Genomic DNA, 23,130 nt, shown 5'->3' on the forward strand with positions numbered 1-23,130 from the left:
AAAGCCTCCCTCCACAATACTTACATAGCCATAATGGTCCTTCACCCATTGGGATTAAGTTGGCTTGGCCCTATACCTAATCTATGAAAGAGCTTCCTAGCAAAGGCATTCAAAGGTAATCTAAGGCCACCTAAAAGGTAAGCTTGATATATGCCAACCCCAGGAGAGTTAGGGGTTCAACACCATTCACCTAGGGCAGTGAGACAAGGGTTAACTTCAATGGGAATCTGATACTTGCCCCTAGCATATAGGGCCTCTTCTCATCTATCTTAGACAAAATTTCTATAGCACAGCATACTAATATGTCCTCTTCTTTATTAGAACGAATGGACGATTGAGCACTCATGGGCGGGCCAGCGGACGATCCAAAGGCTGCCCTTCTTCTCATTTCTTCCTAGAGGACCTTTAGTGGAACTCCAAACGAGTATTGTTCATCTGTGGAGTTAGTCTCACTGCTACTACTACTATTACTACTGCTTTCACTACTATTACTTTCATCATTATACTCGTCCATCTCCCTATCGTCCTTATTGCTAGACCAAGACACTACTATCTCAGCCATTTTGTAAAAATTCTAAAGAAGAAAACCTATAGAATGAACAAAAGAGGATACCTAATGCTAGAAGAAAAGGGCTAAAGACGAGAAAGGACTCCTTAACGAGGCGTGAAGGACGAGGAGGTTAGAAGAGAAAATATGAAGAAAGTGAGGGGGTAGTAGAGGTATTGGCTTAAGCAACAGCATGGGACACCAAAGTGACGCGGACCAACCAGAAAGTGCCAAGTGGTGATTTTCTTGAAGAACGAAGTGATGCGACATTCAGGCCATTAGGATCAAGCCACGTGGCTGCAGCTAGAATGTTTGATCCCAACTTGCACAGGACACCACGTGGAAAGCTCATCAACGAATGAAATTTTGCCACGTGTAAAAAAAAATCAACAGTGGTATGGATGACACAAGGACAAAAGGGCAACTAATGATGGGCTGAATCAAATTCCATTCATCCATGGTGATCGTCCATGGCCAAACCACGTCCTAATCAATTCATAAGAAAGGGAGCCGAATAAAAGGTATCACAGGTAATGAATAGGCTTCGTCTAAAAACTCCATGATCATCCAAAGTAATTCAATTGTCCATGTCATAAGAGGGCATGAACAACCAAATGACACTTAATAAATTTCAAAAGAATTTCTACAAACACCAAATAATTGGACCACATTCTATCATTCTGAAACATGGGGAGGATTCCCCGAAATCCGCTCTATTTTCTCCACTAATCCCACACATCTCCCATGATGATAGTGGACCTGAACGAGTAGACCCACTAAAAACTCTCTATAAAAGGAACTAACTCCATTAGCCTAGGGTATTTTTTCACCATTCATCCATTCCATATCCTTGTGTTCTAGTGAGAAAACTGACTTGATTGTCAGAGGGTCCTTGACTGGTTTACCCTGGTCACCTTCGATAGTTTCTTTCTTTCCTTCTCAAGTCATTCAACCGCTGTTGAATGCCTAGAGCATCCATCCTACTGATTTTCGTGCATCATATATATATATATATATAATATGGTGTTATCCAAAAAATGTTAAAAATTTGATTTAAAAAAAAAAATAATAATAATAATAATAATAATAGTAATAATAATAATAATAATAATAATGTCAATTATATATTGCCAATTAAGTTTGACTTGTGCACTGTAAAACTCACAACAAACAATTAAACCAATATTGTCTTAATTTTATTATTTTTTTACAAAAAAAAAAAGTTTTAAAAAATTGTTCGGGTTACGAGTCAAGGTTAAGTTAACTTGCAAAAAATGGATCGGGTTACGGGTTAACCCGTTTTTGCTTTGGGTTAAAAAATTCGGTTTTGGGTCGAGTTTGGTCAGCAAATTTGGACCTATTTTGTCATGCTGAATATTAATGCGCAATCCCAACAACTAGTTGTCATAACCAAAGAAATATAGATCCTATAAAAGAAATCTTACCATTCTCAGCCATAATCCATTAAAGATATGCTAAATATTCTCTCCAACAAATAACAGCATCTAGCTAACATTATCTACTTGAGCTCTAAGTAACAACTGTTGTGACAGCTGTGTCAGGACAATTGTGACAATAGTAACAGAAATCTTTAAGTTCCAAAATTTCTTCTTTTGACTAAAATCCAAAACCCAACTAAAGAAATTACTCTTTCTTTGCTAAAAGCCTTCCTTTATTTGTTGGTCTTCTCTCCAACTGATCCCATTATAGTTTCATACTTGGCCTTATATAAAGTTACTACTCTTACATACATTACTACCCATCTCTTCCATACTCTGAAACTTTACTATTTTGTTGCCATATACACATTTCAATACTACTCTACTCCTCTTACAAGAATCTTTTAGTAGCCAAACACCACAACTCGTCTAAACATAACTCTCACACCTTATATTTAGAAAATTCATCTATTTTGCTGCCCATATCTCCAAACACCTAAGCATATCCCTTTCTTCATTTCTCTTACAAAATCTTTCCTCTTAGAGAGCAACACAACCCATTACATAACACAAAACTAGTAAAGCAAGTCTAATATCAGATTTTTTCTAGCTTCGATTTTCCATATCTCTCATATATTTCACAAAACCATTTCTCATAAAGTACATACATATTTGTTATATATCTCACAAGCTCATTTCTTACAAAGTACTTATACATAATCACAAAGTATCTCTCATACTTGACATCTTACAAAGCTCATTTCTCTCAAAGTACCCACACATATTTCCCATGTATATTTTCCATACATATTACAGGATCCATATCCCACAAATTATCTACATATAATTCCTCATACATCTTACAAATTACATATCTCCTAAAGTATCTATATGTATTCCTCATACATCTTACAAATTAGATCTCTCTCAAAGTACCTATACACAGTCCTCATACATCTTACAAATCTGTTTCCCACAAATTATTTATACATATTACAAACCTTATATAGTTCACTATCTCCATATTTCACACATCCTCCATACTTCTCAAGACAAATAAAATATTTTTAGAAAAAGCCCTTCTCCTTGAAGGCTCAAAAATCTCATATTAAAATCCTTCTCATGGAAGGCACAAATTATCTTACAAAAATCCTTCTCATGGAAGGCAATATCACCTATATCTTCACTAAGAATTAAAAGAGCATTATCACAAGAAAATTCATTTAAGTGCATGATAAAAAGGATAAGTTTAACCAGCCTCTGCACACAGCTAGACATACTCTCTCTCCCTCCAATTGGACCAATTTTTCCCTTTCAACCTTAAAGTAATCATGAAAGGACTCATCATATCATACTGCCTCCCCATTGCTAGACTCATTTTATCATGCTACTGGAATGTTATTAGTCCATTGATGCTATATAACAAACCATATAAGATAAGTCACTATTTCTCTATCTCTAAATTTACTTTGTTGAGTACATGTTACTTAATTATTATTGTGTCACTGGATGCAAGTTACTTTAATGTTATCTCACTATTTAATAAACATGATTTGTCATTGCTGAATATACATTATTTGGACAACTTATTATGTTGAACATGAACCATATAATAGCTGGACATGGACTATCTTGAACCCATTTCATTGTTGGACACCTAATAATTTATTAATCAATCTCTAATATTGGATATCACCCAATATACATCATTATGATGTTTAACTCATCATTCAACCAAAGCTATTACATTAAATACATATTACTTTATTTCAACCATTAATTAAAGTTATTATACAGAATATGTTATTTATTATTTTAACCATTATAATGATTTTTTAGACTTTGAGCTTTTTCTATTTTGTAGGCTTAAAAATGCACCAAAAGCCATTAGTCTATTCAGTCCATTGTTGAGTTATGGACCGAACTCCCCAAACTAAATCTGGGTCTAACAATGTCACTCCTCCACGGATGACACATGGCTACGTTAAAAAATGACCTTCAACATAGGGTAAAACTTAAATATCATTTTGAAAAAAGGCACCTTGAAAAAAATAACATTATTTTTATTTTATTAGTCAATATAACCAAATGTTTGAATTCAATTTGGGAACTTAATATACTGCACCTAAATTTTTCTAGGTTTTATTATTATTTTACATCATTCTCAAAACATTTTTTTAATGGCATCTTTTTAGCACTTTCTCGAGGGGTTTTTTTGGCATTTAGCATCATTTTGGGAAAATTTTTGTTAGTTGTCAAGATTTTGAAACAATTTTTTTAACTAGCCTCTCGAGTCTTTGAGACTTGAGTTTGATAACAAAAGTCGAGCCTTTAAGACTCAAGTTTCAGTGCTGACACAATTGGCGTGGAACTTGAATCTCTCAAACTCAAATTTTACTGAAGGAGATTCTAAGAAGAAGAAGATCTAAAGAAGATCCTAAAAGGAAGAAGAAGAAGATCTGTAGAAAAGAGAGAATGTCAAGAACTTGAAAAAGAAGATCCAAAGAAGCAGGAACCTCCACGTGAATTTTTTTCTTCCACATCGGATTACCACCACTTGCAACTCGAGTCTTAGAGATTCGAGTTCTATCATTGGATTCGAGTTTCAGAACTTTGAAGTGCTAGAGCCTGTTTGGTTGTATTGTTTAAACAACAGTTTTCGTTATTTAAACAATACAACATGTATTTCCACAACAGTTAAACAACGTTACTAGAACAACATTACCAAGCAGACCCTAATTTGCTAAGTAGTTCTGCAAACTTTTTATTTTTTTATTTTTGAGAAACCAGACTATCAGAGCTTGGGAATTTATTTAAAAGAAGGGAAAAACATCAGTGAACATCAAAAAAAGCTAAGGGGGCAATGTCCTCAGGTAATTCTTCCAACCAGACCTGGGTCCCCCTATAAGTTTTAGCTTTTTTGGCTTAAGAATCAGCAACAATATTACAGTTTCTAGACACATGATTGAAAAGAGAAAACTGAAAAGTTGCTGCTTGAGATCACATGTCTTCTATGATGTGGCCATATGTTGAAGAGTCTAAAGTTCCTTGTGAGATGGCTTGAATCACCATTGCAGAGTCCCCTTCAAATATAACCTCTGTTAGGCCTATCTCTATGGCAAACTGCACTGCTCTTCAACAAGCTACTGCTTCCAACTCAACCACTGTCTGAGCTAAGGGGACTAACATGGTTAATGCTCCAATAGCCTCCCCAAGCCAGTACCTAATCACAACGCCTAAACTTGCCAAGCTGTCTGACTTAAAAACTACAGCGTCAAAGTTTGCTTTAAAGATGTGTGCTTCAAGTGGGCACTATTGCTAGGTTGGTAATGGTTCTAGAGTAGCCAGGATTGGGTCTTATGCTTCGAGAAAATCCTAGAGTAAGCTTATAGCCATTGGACAGATCTTGTGAAGGGGTTGAATGGGGAGACCAAGCCTGGAAGCATTACGTCGATTCCACAGAAGCCAAGCAGTGTTGATGAAGATTTCCTTCCTGTAGTCTTTGCTAAACTACATGAATGTGTCCAAAAGATCTTGAAAGCTGGATGCTTGTGCGTTGGCAGATTGGTGTGTCCTGGACAGAGAGTTCCAAACTTCTTCAAGCTTCAGGCATGACCAAAGGGCATGTAGTGTATCCTTGGGCCAGGTCTAACACGCTTCGTAAATATCTAGCGTTGTGATGTGCCTGTGTTGAAGGTTGCTCATTGTTGGCAATGAATCAAGACACGCCTGCCAAACAAAGTTTTTGATTTTATTGGGGACTCTCAACTACCAGAGACCTTTCCAGAAACGCTTTTTGTGCACCAGAGATGAACTAACTACATTATTATTTGAATCACAAGATACTAACATTTTATAAGCACTCTTAGTTGTGAACATGATAGGCCAAAAATGTATTGACCCCTTGTGATGAATTAATTGATTAATTACCCAAGTTTATTAATTAATCAAATTAACATGCAATGTACGTGGTAGCACAAACAAATCACCAAATAACTAAATATGTAATGGAAATTAAATGACACGGTGATTTGTTTACGAATGGGGAAAACCTACACGGCAAAAACCCCACCGGGCGATTTTAAGGTCACTATTCCCGAGAATTCACTATTATCAAAACAAGCGATTACAAGTAAAGAAATCCCAGTATCTTATACCAACTTACAGTTAAACCCTTACCCCAATACCCAATTGGACTTGTTCTGTAGTGACAATCTCTCCTTGTATTGCACGGCTCCTAGTACGTGACTAACCAAAAGATACTCGAATCCCAGTACGCGACTTGATCACCAACTTGAAAAGGATGTTAGCTGCAAAGTTTTTCAGTTCATCAACCGATGAAGATCACGAAGTTGTTTGGTCACAAAACCCTACGGTGTACAAACATAGCAGCTTCTTCAAGATGAACTAGGGCAACTAGGTTTCCAGTCACACTTTTCTTCACACTTGTGGAATTGTGCTCTTGTGCAACTGTGCAACCTGTGACAACCCTTAAAATAATCTTTATATATGTTTAGGGTTGTGAGAAAAGAAATCATAAACACATACTTACAGATTGGATGAAAAACAGCTCTTAAAAACTGAGTTTTATAAACCTCGATAGATAGCCAGCTATTGAGATAGCTATCGAGCCACGGGCTTTAGCAGCTTTTAAACCTCGATGATACTAGCTGTCGAGCTAGCTGTCGAGATTTAAAATCCAGCACTTCCTTACTTGATTCTTGGACAGACTTGCATAGCTTTAACACTTGAACTCGAAACCGTGTTCCTTGAAATATTAAACACATCCTAGATCTACCAATTACAAGTAAAATGTATTTTGTCAAAGGATTAGCCAATACATAAAATGTTGACATATGTTCCTAATATCAATCACATATGTCCTAATAGAACATACCAAAGGGAGTAAGTCCCTAAATCATTCAGTCAGGTGGTAGTCTGTTGCTAAGTGGGATGCCACAAATCATGGAAGCTTTATGTGGCAAGAATAGTTGATTCACTTCAAGTGTATTCCACTCACCAGTTTCAGTGTTAATGAGTGTATTCACTTTTGTTCCAGGCTCCATGGTAGGAATACGTGATATAACAATCCTATTTGTTTGCACCGACAACCACCTATCCTCCGTGATTCTCAATGAGCAGCCATTTCCTATCCTCCAAACCGTCCCTTTTCGGATTACATCCCTGGCACTTAAAATGCCCTTCCATGCATAAGACCCAATGGTAGACTCTTTGGCTTCAAGAATCAAGCGATCTGGGAAAAATCTAGCTTTGAAGACTCTATGACAAAGGGAATCCAGATTGTTAATCATGTGCCAAACTTGTTTGGCCAACAAAGAATCATTGAATTTCTCAATGTTCTTGAAACTCATACCTCCCTTCTCCTTTTCCTCCCACAAACTTTCCCATTTCACCCAATGCACCCTTCTATTATCTCCATTATAACCCCACCAAAACTTCCGAATAAAAATTTCCAATTCTTTAATCAACCCCTTAGGAAGTTTGAAATAGCTCATAATATATGTAGGGACGGCCTGAATAACAGATTTAATTATCAATCTGGATTGTTAATATGCAAACTTGACCTCTAAAAATGTACAAAAAAAAAAAAACCCTTTCGTGATCTGTTAAGTCATTACCATTGATATTGAAGCCACTTTAAAAAAGCTTCCAAGTTCCAACCCACCGAACCCATCTTATCCCACTTCTGATCCAACTCCACCCCCCCACGTGGCCCAATATTATGTGTGCGTTTGGGTTATAATTAAAAATTAAAATTATTTCACTATTCAACTTATTTTTGCCACTATTCATGGGTTCTACTGCACTTTTTGGCACTATTTATGGGCCCTATTGTACTATTTCAACTAACATTTACCTTTATTTTTAGTACTTTCAGCAATACTTTTTTAGTTTCAACAAAATAAGCGGTATCCAAACACACCATAGGATTTTGCTTCATATATACTAGCATGTAATTCCATGCAAATGCATGGATGTGTTTAAAATTAAACAAAAATTTTATTATAAAAATATAAATATTTAGTCAAATTAATTTTTTTAAAGCATGTAACACTTGCATTCATGCATACATATAGATTCATTTAAAATTAAACACAATTTTTATCATAAAATATAGATAATTAGACATATTATTTTTTAAAGTAAATGTAATTAGTCACATATTAAAATTATTATATAAATTTAATACTACTTATGATCATTTTTTTCTAATTTTTAATAAGATAGAATGTGTAGTGATTTTTGTTATTTGGTGATTTTTATTTTATTTATTTTTTGAGAAACATATGGTGATTTTTATTGAGTAAATGTGATTTTTTTATAGTTTATTAATATTAGATTTTTAATATTTTGCACTCATTAACTCACTTGGCACAAAGATTAAAAAACTTAAGTAGACACATGCCACAAGATTAAGTGGATAATTATAGTGTAGTTTCCACATAAATTTAGATACATGGCGCAAAATTGGATTATAATTTCAAATTTTAATTAAATTTTCTCTAAACTTTACCTATATATATTAATATATATATATATAGATGACTTATAAATTTGAATTTTTTTTAGTTATAGGATTATGTTTTTTATGGTTTATTATATTGGACTCATCGTTTTCTACACTAAATTAATTAATTTGGCACAAAAATTTAAAAATTTAGATTAGATGAGACACGTGCCGTAAAATTAAACTCTAATTGAAATTCATTTTTTATACTAAATTAACTCACTTTGCACAAAATTCTAAACTTAAGATTAGATGAGACATATAATGCAAAATTATACTCTAATTAAATTTCAATTTGAAACTTAATTAGATTTTCTCTTTGTTTTACCTACTATTATTATTATTATTATTATTATTATTATTATTATATTGGTCGTAACGTCTGGCGTCACTCTCCAATTACGAGTTTACAACCGCATTATTTTATCCTATGTTGGGTGGGTCTGCCACTCACACTTAAAAGTTAAACACTCACCGCTCAAACTCCAAAGCTTGGCAATGGCAATGGTAATGGCAATGTCCATGGCCATGACTGCTTCTCTCTCGGGTCTCTCCCACCCACCTCTTTGTAATGGAAATTCCCACAGAAATCATGATATGGGATTTATGACTATCACAACGCCCTCCTCATATTTTCACTCTCTCACTCTGACTCTCAATCCTAACCCAAAAAGAACTAGTAGTACTGTCAGGTACTTCTCCTTTTGTCCTTTGGTTTTATAAATTTCGTCTTTTTTTTTTTTTTCTTTTTTTCATGTTCCTTAAGTGATTGAATTTGTATAATAATGGTGTTTTAGATGTCAATCAACAAGTACTGATGAACCAAAAACCAGAAGAAATTTACTGGACAATGCTAGCAACCTCCTTACCAATTTGTTAAGTGGAGGAAGTCTTGGGTCTATGCCCATAGCTGAGGGTGCAGTCTCGGATTTGTTTGATCGGCCTTTCTTCTTTTCACTCTATGATTGGTTCATAGAGGTACTTTACTTACCCTCTTTTGCAAATTTGTCTATTGGATGATTTAGTTGTCAGCTGATTGATTGACAAAAAAAAAAAAAAAGCCCTGCTGTGCTTCTATTGAATGTTGAGTTGCATTTATTGAGTGTCCATTTGGGTCAGCTGCTTGAAAACGTGCTTTTTTTTTTAAGATAGGGAGGATTTGTAAGTTGGGTTTTGAAAACATAATTTTTGAAAGGGTCCAATCAATGTATGCCTGCCTGCTGTTGAAGCATGCATTAATCATCCATTTTGACTTTTTTTTTTTTTTATTAAAATTTTTCTAAAATGATTTACTACAGTATACTTTAAGAGCATAAATTAGTAAAACCCTTTTTTAAATGCGATTGAAGGTTTTAAAAATGCAAATTATTTCAAGCTTTCACGTAAAATCTTTTCTTCCCCCCTCCACAAATTTGCAGTGCCAATTAGGCTATAAATTTGAATTTTTTTTCTTTAACTGTCATTTAATATTATGTGCATTGTGCTTTCGTGATTTGATAATTGTGGACATGCTAAGTCCTATTGTTCGCTCTCCTCTAAATATGTTTGTTGAACTTGGCAGCATGGCTCTGTGTATAAACTTGCTTTTGGGCCAAAAGCATTTGTTGTTGTATCGGATCCTATTGTTGCAAGACATGTTCTTCGAGAAAATGCATTTTGTTATGACAAGGTACTACCTAACTTGATTGAGGGCAATTTCAAGTAGCTATATCATAATCCTCTTATAACTGATTAGTTAGTTAGTTAGTTAGATGATTTCTTAAGCATTAACTGATAAGATTTAGACCCTTGTCAACCATCTAGAGGCTGCCAATGCCAAACAACTAGTATAAGTAGTAGAATGTAAGCTCTTTGTAAATCAATTTTTGGTAATTGAATGAATTGTTAGCCTTTGTGTGCTATTTGGAACTATGTGTTCTTGCAGGGGTTCTTATCCACTTATCAATGTGTTATAAGAAACTCAGCCCTTTCATTGTTTCTAAACCATACACAAACAGCCCATCACATTCCTTGCATCATAATTATATGCTTCTTGACTCCACCCATCCCTCCTCTTGTCAACATGATTATTGATGTCAATATGAGTTTATGTAAAATGCCTTTTATTTATGTAAGCATGTATGATGTCTAAAGGCCTGCTTCACTCGTGTCCTCTAAATTATAGCTCACATATTTATATGACTGTTGCTGAGATCTTCTTCTTCATTTTTTATTTATTTATTTTTTATAAAATAGGGTTTTGACTTTTGAGCCTTTCCCAACATATGAGGTTGGCTTTAGTTTTTGTTTCTTTCAATTGGGTCTTGAGGCCAATACTATGGGAAATTAATTGAGAAAAACCATCAATCACAAGAGAAATGAGGATATCATTACCATATGAAATGATTCCAAACCTTATGAATCTTGATAGCTTTGCTAGCATGTTTGATCATTATGGGATTTGACTAGCATAGTTTTAAATTATATGTCATTTATAAGTACTTTCTGCATATCATTTATTTATTTTAATCTATTATACTCAACTTATTGCAAACTCAATTAGGGAGTCCTAGCTGATATACTAGAACCAATAATGGGCAAAGGACTTATACCTGCAGATCTTGACACTTGGAAGCAGAGGAGAAGAGGTAAGCAAGTAAAAAAATTGTATTTTTGGGTTTTGCACCTTAGTTTATGACAAAACTCAACTACCTCTATATTAATTCTCCAACTAAAATGATGATCCACAATTTCTTGGTATCTAATTCCTCTGCAGTCATAGTCTCTTTAAAATCCTTTGGGATTAGTTAGTTTTGAAAGGTGTCTTAGATCAAAAGATGATTTTCCTACAAATGCAAGTACATATTGGTAATTTTGGGAATGTCAAGTTGTATGTTGTAAGAGTTCATATTGCCTGGCACTATATATATATACACACACACACACACTTCATAGACATTCTATTCCTTCATGTTTTATCTTTAGACAAGTTCAAACGTTTTATAGATGAACTACACTAAAAAAAATTATAGAGAAAATTTGCTCTTAATAATTGTCATAACTTAGATGCTTCATACAGTTGGATAAGTGTACAAAATTAGACAGGATATACAATGATAAATAATTGAACGCCAGGAAGTGATCCTTAGTGTCTTGTGTTAGGCACTTACTAATAAATTTTATATGTTATGCAGTTTCTTCTAGTTTAGTTAGATACAAAGTGTTCTAGCTTGTAGTGATGGATGACAACCAGCATTAAGGCTAACAAGTAGGCACCTATATCATGATAATCTGAGGTCTGATATCCAGTGCCTCCCCAATACCTTGCAGGAAATTAATAACTTAATCAAATTTTGTAGTAGTATAATATAATATTACTCATTTATGTATTTACCAACCTATCCTGATCTGGATAGTAAATCAACTTTAACCCAGTGCCGTTGAGAGACGCAGATGGTCTGTACTGGTTAAATTACTGACCTGATCAGTGATGGAGCAGTTCGATCTGGACCCGTGGTTACTCACTGGTGATCTGCTTCCTTAAAAAAATTGACATGCCAGTCATTAAATTACAACAAAAGTAAACCAGTTATTTTTGACTGACTAAAAGCTTGTATGGTAAATTTAAAAGCTTAGAGTTCTTAGATACAAGATTATCGATATAAGGTCAATTTTTTTATTAATCATAATGGTACTTCTGAATATAAATTATTACTTCTGGAATGGGGTTAAACTTGTTTTGCTTATTATAAATTAGCACTTCCAAGCTTTTTTTATTTCCTTATTATGAGATGGCATTGATTTTGTCTAATAACTCCATCTGCAACTTCTTGTGAGATATATATGTATATACACACACACATATGATCAGTCTACCTTCTTGTTCTATTCTAAATCCAATCATATTAGAATAATAATATGTTGCAGGCAAAATGATGCTCATAGAAATGAAAACTTAGACATCATATTATTCCAAAACTATGGACTAAATTTGATTTTGGACCTGATCACTATCCTCCATGGGAGTCTATATATTATGTAATTTTTATGAACTGATACATCAGCAGTGTCTATGGTTGTTCCATTCTTTGCGAGAAGAGAGCTATTTTTTATGGTTAATTCATGCTGGAACTGAATCTTTTAATTTATTTAAAAATAATTCACAGTTATTGCTCCTGGGTTCCATGCCTTATACTTGGAGGCTATGGTCAAGATATTTACCGATTGTTCAGAAAGAACAATATTGAAATTTGAGAAGCTTCTACAAGAAGAGACATTGAACAGAGGGAGGAAGACAATTGAGTTAGATCTTGAAGCAGAGTTCTCTAGTTTGGCTCTTGACATTATTGGGCTTGGTGTGTTTAACTATGATTTTGGTTCTGTTACTAAAGAATCTCCTGTAATTAAGGTATGCCCTTCAATTTTGTTGTGGTGTTGCATTCATTGAACATTACATGTCAACAAGCTACTTTCTTCTTTTCTTACTGAGGGATCATTTATGCTGAAACACATATGCATCTCATATACACATTAGAGCAACAGTTTCTCTCACATCTATATTTCTAGGGTATTTCTCTCTCTCTCTCTCTCTCTCTCTCTCTCTCCTATTGAAAAATCATAGAAACTGTAAATATGCACAGAACATTAATCTTCCTAAATATGATATCATTAATCTAATAGTTTTTTAGATTTTTCGTTGTTATGAATCTCTCTCACCCTGCATCCTTGCTCTGTTGTACGCACCAAGGAGTGATCGATTCAATGCATGGGCGTGAAAAGAGGTAGAGAAAGACCAGAAACAGCATTGGTAGGAGTAGTGAAAAATGACATGTTAATTAAAGATGTGTAAAAGAGTATTATTTTCCAAAGTATAGAATGATGGAGAATAATACATATGGTTGATCCCATTTAGTCAATCGACATATAGCACCCCCAAAATCTTGGGATTAAGGCTTTATTGATGTTGTTTGTATGTGTATTAATTTAAGCTCTATGAAAATTTGGAAGGCAATCCCTCATTGTCTCATGTGGAGCATTTGGAGATAGAGAAATGCTAGGTCCTTTGAGGGTTGTGAACGTTTAATTTTAGACCCAAAACTTTCAGTCCTCACTTCTTTATTTGAGTGGATGAATGCTTCAGGGCTATTATTCTTCTTCAGTTTACTTGAAACGCTTGATCATTGTAATTTCATTCTTAGTTGAGGGTATATCTCTTGTATAGAACTGTATAAGGCTCATGATGGGCTCTTTTAAAAATGTATTATAGGCAGTATATGGCACTCTTTTTGAAGCTGAGCACAGATCCACTTTCTACATTCCATACTGGAAAGTTCCTTTGGCAAGGTGGATAGTCCCCAGGCAGCGGAAGTTCTGGACTGATCTTAAAGTTATCAATGATTGTCTTGATGGACTCATCAGAAATGCAAAAGAGACCAGACAGGTGAGAAAATATTTATTCTCTTTGATGGATGTACATGAAGATTGAATGTCATTTAAATAGGCAATGATGAAAATGTAATTTCTACAAATGTGAGCAACTGTTATGCATTTGACATTGGTTATCATTAATTTTCTTGAATGAACTCATCAATGTGCGGAAGTTACCATGTCAATGATAGCAACTTTAAAGCCTGAAATGTGTAGAAAGGTAACCGCATTTACCACACGCCTATACTATGGAATTATTTATTTAATGAATTAATAATTATTTTGGGGCGCCACAAATAACACTTGGTGACAGCTTATGAAAATTATGCATTGTATATTGCAACAACAAAAAGAAAGCCTTAACCCAAATTTTTGGGGTCACCTATGGAATTTTTCCAATTGCTGGGTGCTGATACCTACCAACTTAGGTGTTGATTCCTAAGTTTTTTCTGCTTGGTACAAATTCCTGGCAAACCCTAAGTGCTGATTCTTAGGGGGCCTATCCTTAACTTTTATCTTCTTTTCAATATTGCATTGCATCAACTTAGTATTAGAGAAAACCAAATCCAATTTCCAGCAAAACCAAGAAAGCAACCAAATCCACCCTTGCAAGCACTGAACCCTCATCCCGCCAGCACCCATCATCAATTCATCGGAAAGTTTCATACCCACAAACCCAAGACAAACCTGACCTGAAACCAGCCACGAAGACTCTGAACCCATCAAGTACCGCACCCACCATGAGACTCCCTCGCCAGTGACCCATCATCATTGAAATCACCCACCCAAAAATAAATAAAAATAAAAATAATAAAAAATTTTGTGGCTTCTGGAACCCTCCAAAATCCAACCCTCCAACCATGAGCCTCACCAACACATCAGCCCAAAACTGCCATCGACATCCAGCCATATAACCATCTTGTTTATCGCTGTCAAGATTGCGTCAAAGGCCACCACACCACCGCACCACAAGGCCCACCATATCTCCCTCATGCTCTCATCACCAAACCCCCTCTCACCAGTGGCTTCAAGTTTTGAGGTCCCATGCGACTGCACCGGCTATCCATCGTGCTGAGGACCCACCACCCGCCAACCTCCCTTTCACCGCAACCTCTTGATCCTGAGGGCTTGGTAAAGCAGCAGGGGTGGGAAAGGAAGTCAAGTCATCAGAGATATTTGCATCTCTTATAGATGCAGAGTATGATGGCTTGCCAGATAAGAGATGACCAAATAAGCCCTTGTAACAATATCTCAACTGAGCAAGCCCAGTATATATAATCCTGCCATTTAACTTAATATAAATAGACATCATGAGAGAACTCAAAGTTGTCAAGAAGGGCATAATCTGAGGTCTAGTAATCATGATGTGTGTAAACAAGCAAGAAATGTAGCATGGAGAAAAAGGCCTATGAGAATTTTGCTGCATCATGTGTTTTTGTTAACTGTGTATGCATAAAGGTGGTAATTAAATCATGATGCATATAGTAAAATTAAAATGTTTAACATTCTTTCAGAATTGAGTGATTGATGAGGACCTTGAAATTTGTAAATTCTATGTTGATAAGAACATGGTATACCCTCTGATATATTTTTGTCTCAAGATGTAATTTCTAATAACTAATGTGGAAAAGTACATCAATAACTCTTGGACAAAAGAAAAGCGAAGAAAACTATTCCTTTATGTTTTATCTCATCAAAATAAGTTCATTACTGCATATGAATCTGTACCTGTTTAATAAAGTATTGAACATTACTTTATGTATGATATTACTGGCTCAAGTCAATGTGTTCTTAGCATGGTTCCCAATAGCACGTGCACAAATTAGTTTCAAGAACTTGATTTTGTTTAGGTTGTATGACAGGAAACAGATGTTGAAAAGCTGCAGCAAAGAGACTACTTGAATCTCAAGGTGGAGACTCATCATCCACTTTTTGTCTCTTCCCCCCACCTGTCCCCCCTTCTCTTTTCTTGCTCTGTGCTGTATTTATCCTCTGTTTGAAATATCATCTGATTGACTTTTACTAGTTAAACTGTAAAGTTGTTTATATGTAGGAGTTATAAATTTTTTTTTTTTTTTGAGATTCTGGAATTGTAACTATGAAGTATGCAGGATGCAAGTCTTTTGCGCTTCTTAGTTGATATGCGGGGAGCTGATGTTGATGATCGTCAGGTAAATATATCACCTTCAATCTTCCGGAATAAGATTTCATGCCAACAAATTAACTTCCTCAGATAAAACTGTATTTGGTTTTTCTATCATCTGATTCTAGATAATCAGAAAATTTTGTAATCTTATTCACGTATACCATGCATTTATCCATTTCTAGACATGTCAATAATTGGGTGAAAAAATTGGAACATCTCTAAGTCTGTGTGCTGGTGCGCCATTTGTTAGGTTGGACCTGTCTTGAACCAGCTATATTTCCCCGACATTTTTGGATGTATAATTACTGTTCAAAATTATGTTACCATGCCTTTTGTTTAATTCAGGGCTGACTGTGAAATCTCTCTTTCTAAGCCTTTTTTTTTTTTATTGGATGGCTTCTCAAAGTAGTCATTCTATCACTAGTTTGATGGATTTTATTGAATGCTGTACTTTTTTATATTAGCAATATTAGCATTACACCACCAGTACATATCCCATGTGCTGGGGGTTGTCTTTTTTATATATTAATAAATTCTTACTTACCTATCAAAATAAAATATATGTCTACCATGCTTTTTTGACAGCTTCGGGATGATCTGATGACGATGCTTATTGCTGGCCATGAAACAACAGCTGCTGTTCTTACTTGGGCTGTTTTCCTGCTTGCACAAGTATGATTCTTCATTACCAACTTTTGATACAGCATTGTAAGTTTCATGAAAATAGGTTCTCAATACATGCTCCTCCATGACTTACTTTTATCAATGGCTCTTTTCTTCTCGTAAAGATGATGCGACTATGCTCATGCATTTTGATTTTCTGAATTGCAGAACCCCTCCAAAATGAAAAAAGCTCAAGCAGAGATTGATTCAGTGCTTGGCCAGGGGAGACCAACCTTTGAATTGGTTAAAAAATTGGAGTAGGTCACTGATTGGTACTTTTATAAATTGGTTCTATTCACCAGTGGCTCTATGCTGAAAAAGCCTTTGTATTGGTACCTATGAAGCACGGGTGCGGCGTTTGGGCCACCGCACCCGCGTTGGACGCGGCGACGCGCAGGCGACGCCGCTGCCTGCGCGTCCGTGCCGCATCCGGCAATAAAAAATCATTTTTTTCGGCGTGATTCGCGCCGATACGGCGCCGATTCGGGCCAACGCGCGCGAAATGGGGCCGATTCGCGCCGATTCGGCCCGAATCGGTCCATATCGGGTGAAATCGGTCCGGACGAAATCAGCCGATACCGGCCGATACTGGAGAAATCGGCCGATACCGGCCGAAATTCAAAAAAAAAAAAAAAAAAAAAACAACAGGTGCGTATGGCTGAAAAAAAAAAAAAAGAAAAAAAAAAAAAGGTGCAAACGCACCGTTTGGAAAAAAACCAAGACCCAACCCTCTCACTCTTCATTTTTCTTGAGCCTCTCTCCCACTCTCTACCTTCACTCTTCAGCTAGGCTCTCTCTTATTCTCTGTATTCTAGTTATTATTTACCATTGCTCTTAAATTTGGTATATATTTATATAATGTGAAAAAAGTATGTTTAGCAATATATTAAAAATATAAATAAAAATATTCTTAATAATTTTTTAATCGCCGCACTCCGCCGCACCCGCACCCTACTTTTTCAAAAATTGCCGAGTCCCGCACCCACACCCGCACCCGCACCCGCACCCGAATCCCGAAACGCACTCGTGCTTCATAGATTGGTACCCACGTAAAATACGCTTTAGCATATAATAATAATGAAACAAGTAGATGTAGCAATATATCATTAAGTTTGTAGTGTTATGAGCTAGGAACATGATTAAAATGAGGGCATAAATGGATACCTTATTTTCGAGGATCACCAATGTAACTATTCATGTTGGTGCCTTTTTGACATTGATATTTTTTGTTTTAGCCATTGGCTTAGACCAAATGGCATCTCTTCCTCCCAAAAGGGGAAGAGTAATGGTTTCTTTCCCATATGTGTACAAGTGGTATAATCTATCGGGGGGAAAAGTACTTAAATTTTTTGTTAAATCACATTTTGAACCCCTATTTTATGGGTGGTTTTAACCCAACACTTTCAGAAGTTTCAAATTAAACTTCACAGTTTAAAAATGTTTGAATTTAAACCATAAACCCATTATATGTGATGCCATTAATGGAAAATGCTATTAAAAAATGATACCATGTGGCTTGAGTGAAATAATGTCAATATAACAGGCACATCTATTGAAATAACCACACTACGTAGTTTTGTTTAGGTATTATCTGTTAATGGCATCAAATTAAATAGTTAAATGGGTGTGGTTTGAATTGAAACGTTTTTGAAAGTGTAGGTTTTAATTTGAAACTTTTGGAAGTGTGGAGTTAAATATGAAAATAATCCTAAATTGTGGGTTTGAAATGTATTTCGTTCTAAATTTTTTAATGCTATATCATTGATGACATGAGAATCTTAAAGAGTTTGATAGACTTATGGGTTAATTAATTTATGTTTGAAATTTGCATAGACTGCAACAAAAGAGTTACATGGAAGGTTCCAGCACAATCAAGCTTGACCTTGGCCGATCAATAGCAACCCAAGCCTAAATAGGTTTGCCCAAGCTTGTCTTAGCTCACCTAGCTTAAGTCTTTAGACCGAATACCTAAATTTGCTGAGCAGACATCAAACAGCCCAAGATTGCTTGTATTCAGTCTTTTGCACCTTTTTCTAATAATTAGCAGTTTAACAATTTGTGTTATGTTCCAATCTTTCAGGTATATTAGACTTATTGTTGTAGAAGTTCTGCGTTTGTATCCTCAGCCTCCTTTGCTAATTAGACGTTCTCTCAGATCAGATGTATTACCAGGTATTTCTTTTTGCTGATGACACTAGAAAGATGGATATTGTTTTTTCATGAGTTTATAAAAAGGCTTATATGAAATTTAAAATTTGTATTAATTATTTTGCAAAATACTGAATCGTGCCATTCTGATTCTTTTGAGGTTGCATCAGTCCATGCAACAACTACTTCTGGTTCATGTGGTTATGATGACATGAACCGGACTGTCTACAAGCGATGTGCTTGTCTTTTTCCTGCATTCATAATTTTGTAAACATTTATTACTTTTGATAAATGAGTTCAGAATGGGACTTATTTTTAAACTTGCAGGAGGGTACAGGGGTGACAAAGATGGTTATAAGATTCCTGCCGGGACTGATATATTCCTTTCTGTGAGTAGAAAGTATTTATATCCCTTTTATCTTTGTGCTTATATTGACATGTAGAACTTGTTTTAAATGTAATGCTAAAGTGGAACTTAACCCTATCTGCCAGAAGGTTAATCTTATATATGTATACAAATTAGACAAGTGCAGTCTTTAAATTATTTGCATTTCACTTTTGCTTACAACTTTGTTTATTCTCTTTCTTTAACATAATATTCCTCAATATTTTGTCACATTTTCAGGTATATAATCTCCATAGATCTCCATACTTTTGGGACCGACCTAATGAGTTTGAGCCAGAGAGGTTTTTAGTGCAAAAAAAGAATGAAGACATTGAAGGATGGGCTGGGTTTGATCCATCTCGAAGCCCTGGCGCATTATACCCAAATGAGGTCACTAAATAGTCTCCATATTTTTTGAAGCATACATAGTTTCATGATCTCATATTCTTAATATAGATTTGATGGTTGCAATAATCAGATAATATCGGATTTTGCATTCCTACCCTTTGGGGGAGGACCAAGAAAATGTGTTGGAGACCAATTTGCACTAATGGAGTCCACTGTGGCATTGGCTTTGTTGTTGCAAAAGTTCGATGTGGAGCTGAAAGGATCTCCAGAATCGGTGGAATTGGTCACAGGGGCAACGATGCACACAAAGAATGGAATGTGGTGCAAATTGAAGAAGCGATTAACATAAAGGAGATACATGTATTGATAAAACTTGTATGGTGCATCATGCATGTACTAATAACTGGTGTCGCCAATTATGGGACTCTCAAAAAATATCCACAAAGAGAATAAAGATTATAAAATTTTGAAGAATGGGTTCCAATATGAATAAATTTGTAAGGGAGATGATCTTTCAGCTCTTGGAATTGTTTCTTCCGCATCACTTCAATTAGCATCTCTTCTCTTAAGTTAGAACGAAACAATTTTGATTTTTGAGAGCTAAAATGGTAAGTATATATTTTCCAAACTGTAAAAATAATCACCATTAACCAGAGTAAGTATAAGGATGCATAAAGATAATAATAGCCTTTCAAATCTCTCGAATATATTGCGGATATCAGAATTTTTTTTTTTTTCCTTCTGAGCAGATACGATTTTATTTATACGGAATCATATTGTATAATGGAGAAGAGAGAAAAAAGGCATTCTTTTAACTAAATAATGACCTGAGTATATTTTCATTTTTGACCCAATTTTATGATGATATTAATAATAATAAATTTTATTTTCAGAAATAAAGTAAATATAAAATAGTAAACGTAAAGACAGCATCATCAAGCGGGGATAGCTCAGTTGGGAGAGCGTCAGACTGAAGATCTGAAGGTCGCGTGTTCGATCCACGCTCACCGCATTTCTTCGTCTTTTACTTTTTCCACTTAGGCTTTCTCGTGTTTGTCATTGACGCATATTTTATCTTTCAGGTCCAGTCCATTAATACTGTCTCCATTTGGTCCATGAAATGAGTCACCAACCAAATTGCATTACACAGATGGTGGGCTCAGGCTTATATCGTCCACATTAGTAATAGCACCTCATTTTCTTCCTCAAACCGTCTTCCCTGTTTGAGTACTTTTAGGGATAGCAATTGTTTTTTTTTTGGGGCTCTACTCTAACTGGACTTGCGAGCCATGTGTGTATTTTGACTTATTTTTCACATCACATTAAGATGGTAGGGGTGGATATGAGCGAGATTTTGGTCCCACACCCTAGGGTGAAACAAAGATGGATTTAAGTAGCTCCACCCACCTTTATTTTATTTATATTTCAAAAATACACCAATTATTTTTACTAACTTTATTATTAAGTAAAATGTTAAGATATTAAGACTTTTTTTTTTATTATTGTCTTGTTAAATAGTTTGGTTTATACTATTGAGTTGCTTAATTAAAAATAGTTCGATTTGGTGTGATCAATTTGAAGCACCCATGATCCGATCCTACTCTACCCCATTATCATCTCTAAGTATTTTTTACTCTCTCTCTCTCTCTCTCTCATTGTCATCTCTAAGTATTTTTTACTCTCTCTCTCTCTCTCTCTCTCATTGTCATCTCTAAGTATTTTTTACTCTCTCTCTCTCTCTCTCTCTCTCTCTAGCATAATAAGGTGCCCAAAAATGCGTCATAAGGGACATGCCCATGGGTGAGGTGGTCAGCCACGATTTCAGGCATGCCATTATGATGTGGCCAAAGCTAGCAAGGCTTTTGGACAACTCATATATCTCAAGCAAGACTTTCTTATCATGTGCATTGTGCCCAAATAATTTAGACATACTTAATTGTTTTTTTTTAAAAAATAATTTGATAATGGGGAAGTGTCAGGTGGGGTTTGAACTATAGAGTGCTACTAAAGATCCACTGTTGGAGGGTTTAGGTGAGTTAGGTGATGAACATAACCTCACACACCATGGCATTAAGGATATCCCTATAGTTCTATGCCTACCTCATAGTTGAACCTACCAGGGATAGAGGAAAGAAGGGTGCTAACTCTAGGCTCCAAGATAGGAAAGGGAAGAGAGGCTTTGGTGTTCAAATCTTTACTCAAACACTACAGCCAAATTTGTGACGCAGTAGAGAGTGGGAGTACAGTTACTTCTACAAGGTCTGACAACTTGGATGAAGTATGGCGAAAATTATATGTTGTACCCAGCATATATGCCGGGTACACCATATACCAGCTCGAAGTATGGAGGATATGATGGATGTTGTTAGTCTCAAGGAACAAATGCTGCCAATTGAATAGCTGAAGCGCATGGCAAATAGAATAAGTGGTCACTGAAGTTTCAGATTGTATTGCTTTTATTATCATTTTTGTTATGAACAATTTTCTTTGTGACATTTTTGAATTCAAGGTTGTGATGTTGTGGCGTGTATGGCTCAATTAATGGGCTGATTACTAAGTTGTGCTCACAATCTATTTGTTGTTGTGTGGGTATGGATATCCTACAACATAGAAACGCAATTCTTTTACCTTTCTAACAGTTTCCTAATGGTTCCCCAAGCAAGCTCTCTCTCTCTCTCTCTCTCAGTTTTCTTTTTCTAGTATCTCACCAAAAAATGTCCAACCCCTCTTTCTTCCTCTCCCCCTCTATTTATAGGCTTGCTTAGTGGGTTGGTCATGATTGCGTTGAATGGTTTTTCGTGCAAGTGGAGCCCCTGTGAGATTATTCTTGACAAAAGGGTGTCCCACTTTGGGAACGAATGTGTTAGTTTTGGAACTTGCAACTGACGTCGGATATTGTTCGGCAAGCGACCTCACCTAAGGCATTACCGAGGTACATTGGAAATAGGCTCCGAGCAACATTGGACCTCGAGGTTGTAATAGTTCACGGGTTACCTCGAGCCAAACAGTATGGGTCATGCTGATGGCATGGCCATGCGATCCACGGCCCATGGGCCATCAAACAATGGGCTGGTGGATCTGCTCACCGTACAGATGTTATAAACTAGTATGTAATCTCATGTATATACACGAGTACAATTAAAAACGATCACAATTATAAGGTTGAAATTATACATTTTTTTTTAGAAAACGTTGAAATTATACATTTTTTTTTAGAAAACGTTGAAATTATACATGGTATTAGCTTACACTATTTTTAAACCATAGATTTCTAAAATATATAATAGTTTCTCATTTTATATATATATATATATATATATTTTGGTGGTGTGAAAAAAAAGACCCTATTTTGAGCACAACTTTTGAATCAACAACTTATGGCTCAGACACACAGGTCTCAAGATCTTTCCCAAGGCCCACTTAGCTTGGCCTTAAAGGTCCACTATCTCCATGCCAAGCATGAGCCATAAAGACCTTTAGACCTACACCCCTTCCAAAAATATATTCACATCGTACAAA

At 35.5% G+C, this 23,130-nt stretch overlaps 2 protein-coding genes and 1 non-coding gene across 3 annotated transcripts; 2 read left to right on the forward strand and 1 right to left on the reverse strand.

Annotated features, from left to right (window-relative positions):
- Nucleotides 1-6,908: 6,908 nt before the first annotated feature.
- Nucleotides 6,909-7,502, reverse strand: LOC142616269 (putative mitochondrial protein AtMg00310). The gene has a single exon (XM_075789150.1). The coding sequence runs from the start codon at nucleotides 7,500-7,502 to the stop codon at nucleotides 6,909-6,911; it is 594 nt and encodes a 197-aa protein (XP_075645265.1).
- A 1,457-nt stretch (nucleotides 7,503-8,959) lies between these two features.
- On the forward strand, nucleotides 8,960-20,133 carry LOC142617572 (cytochrome P450 97B2, chloroplastic). Its single transcript, XM_075790474.1, has 14 exons — nucleotides 8,960-9,207; nucleotides 9,313-9,493; nucleotides 10,077-10,184; nucleotides 11,058-11,142; nucleotides 12,661-12,902; nucleotides 13,761-13,934; nucleotides 15,784-15,831; nucleotides 16,033-16,092; nucleotides 16,653-16,739; nucleotides 16,899-16,987; nucleotides 18,811-18,902; nucleotides 19,206-19,267; nucleotides 19,504-19,653; nucleotides 19,742-20,133. Exons 1-14 carry the CDS (start codon nucleotides 9,014-9,016, stop codon nucleotides 19,958-19,960), a joined length of 1,791 nt encoding a protein of 596 aa, XP_075646589.1. The 5' UTR covers nucleotides 8,960-9,013; the 3' UTR covers nucleotides 19,961-20,133.
- Nucleotides 20,134-20,550: 417 nt separating this feature from the next.
- Nucleotides 20,551-20,623, forward strand: TRNAF-GAA (transfer RNA phenylalanine (anticodon GAA)). The gene has a single exon. It is a non-coding gene; the product is annotated as a tRNA-Phe (tRNA).
- The last annotated feature ends 2,507 nt before the right edge of the window (nucleotides 20,624-23,130 follow it).

Source organism: Castanea sativa, chromosome 11 (genome assembly GCF_040712315.1).
Source record: "Castanea sativa cultivar Marrone di Chiusa Pesio chromosome 11, ASM4071231v1".
Classification (NCBI taxonomy): Eukaryota; Viridiplantae; Streptophyta; class Magnoliopsida; order Fagales; family Fagaceae; genus Castanea; species Castanea sativa.

Coding starts and splice junctions, on each gene's coding strand:
- LOC142616269 (XM_075789150.1), bottom strand. CDS start 7,502: ATGAGCTATTTCAAACTTCCTAAGGGGTTGATTAAAGAATTGGAAATT.
- LOC142617572 (XM_075790474.1), top strand. CDS start 9,014: ATGGCAATGGTAATGGCAATGTCCATGGCCATGACTGCTTCTCTCTCG. Junction 18,903..19,205: donor CAGATCAGATGTATTACCAG/GTATTTCTTTTT, acceptor TTAAACTTGCAG/GAGGGTACAGGGGTGACAAA. Junction 19,268..19,503: donor GGACTGATATATTCCTTTCT/GTGAGTAGAAAG, acceptor TCACATTTTCAG/GTATATAATCTCCATAGATC.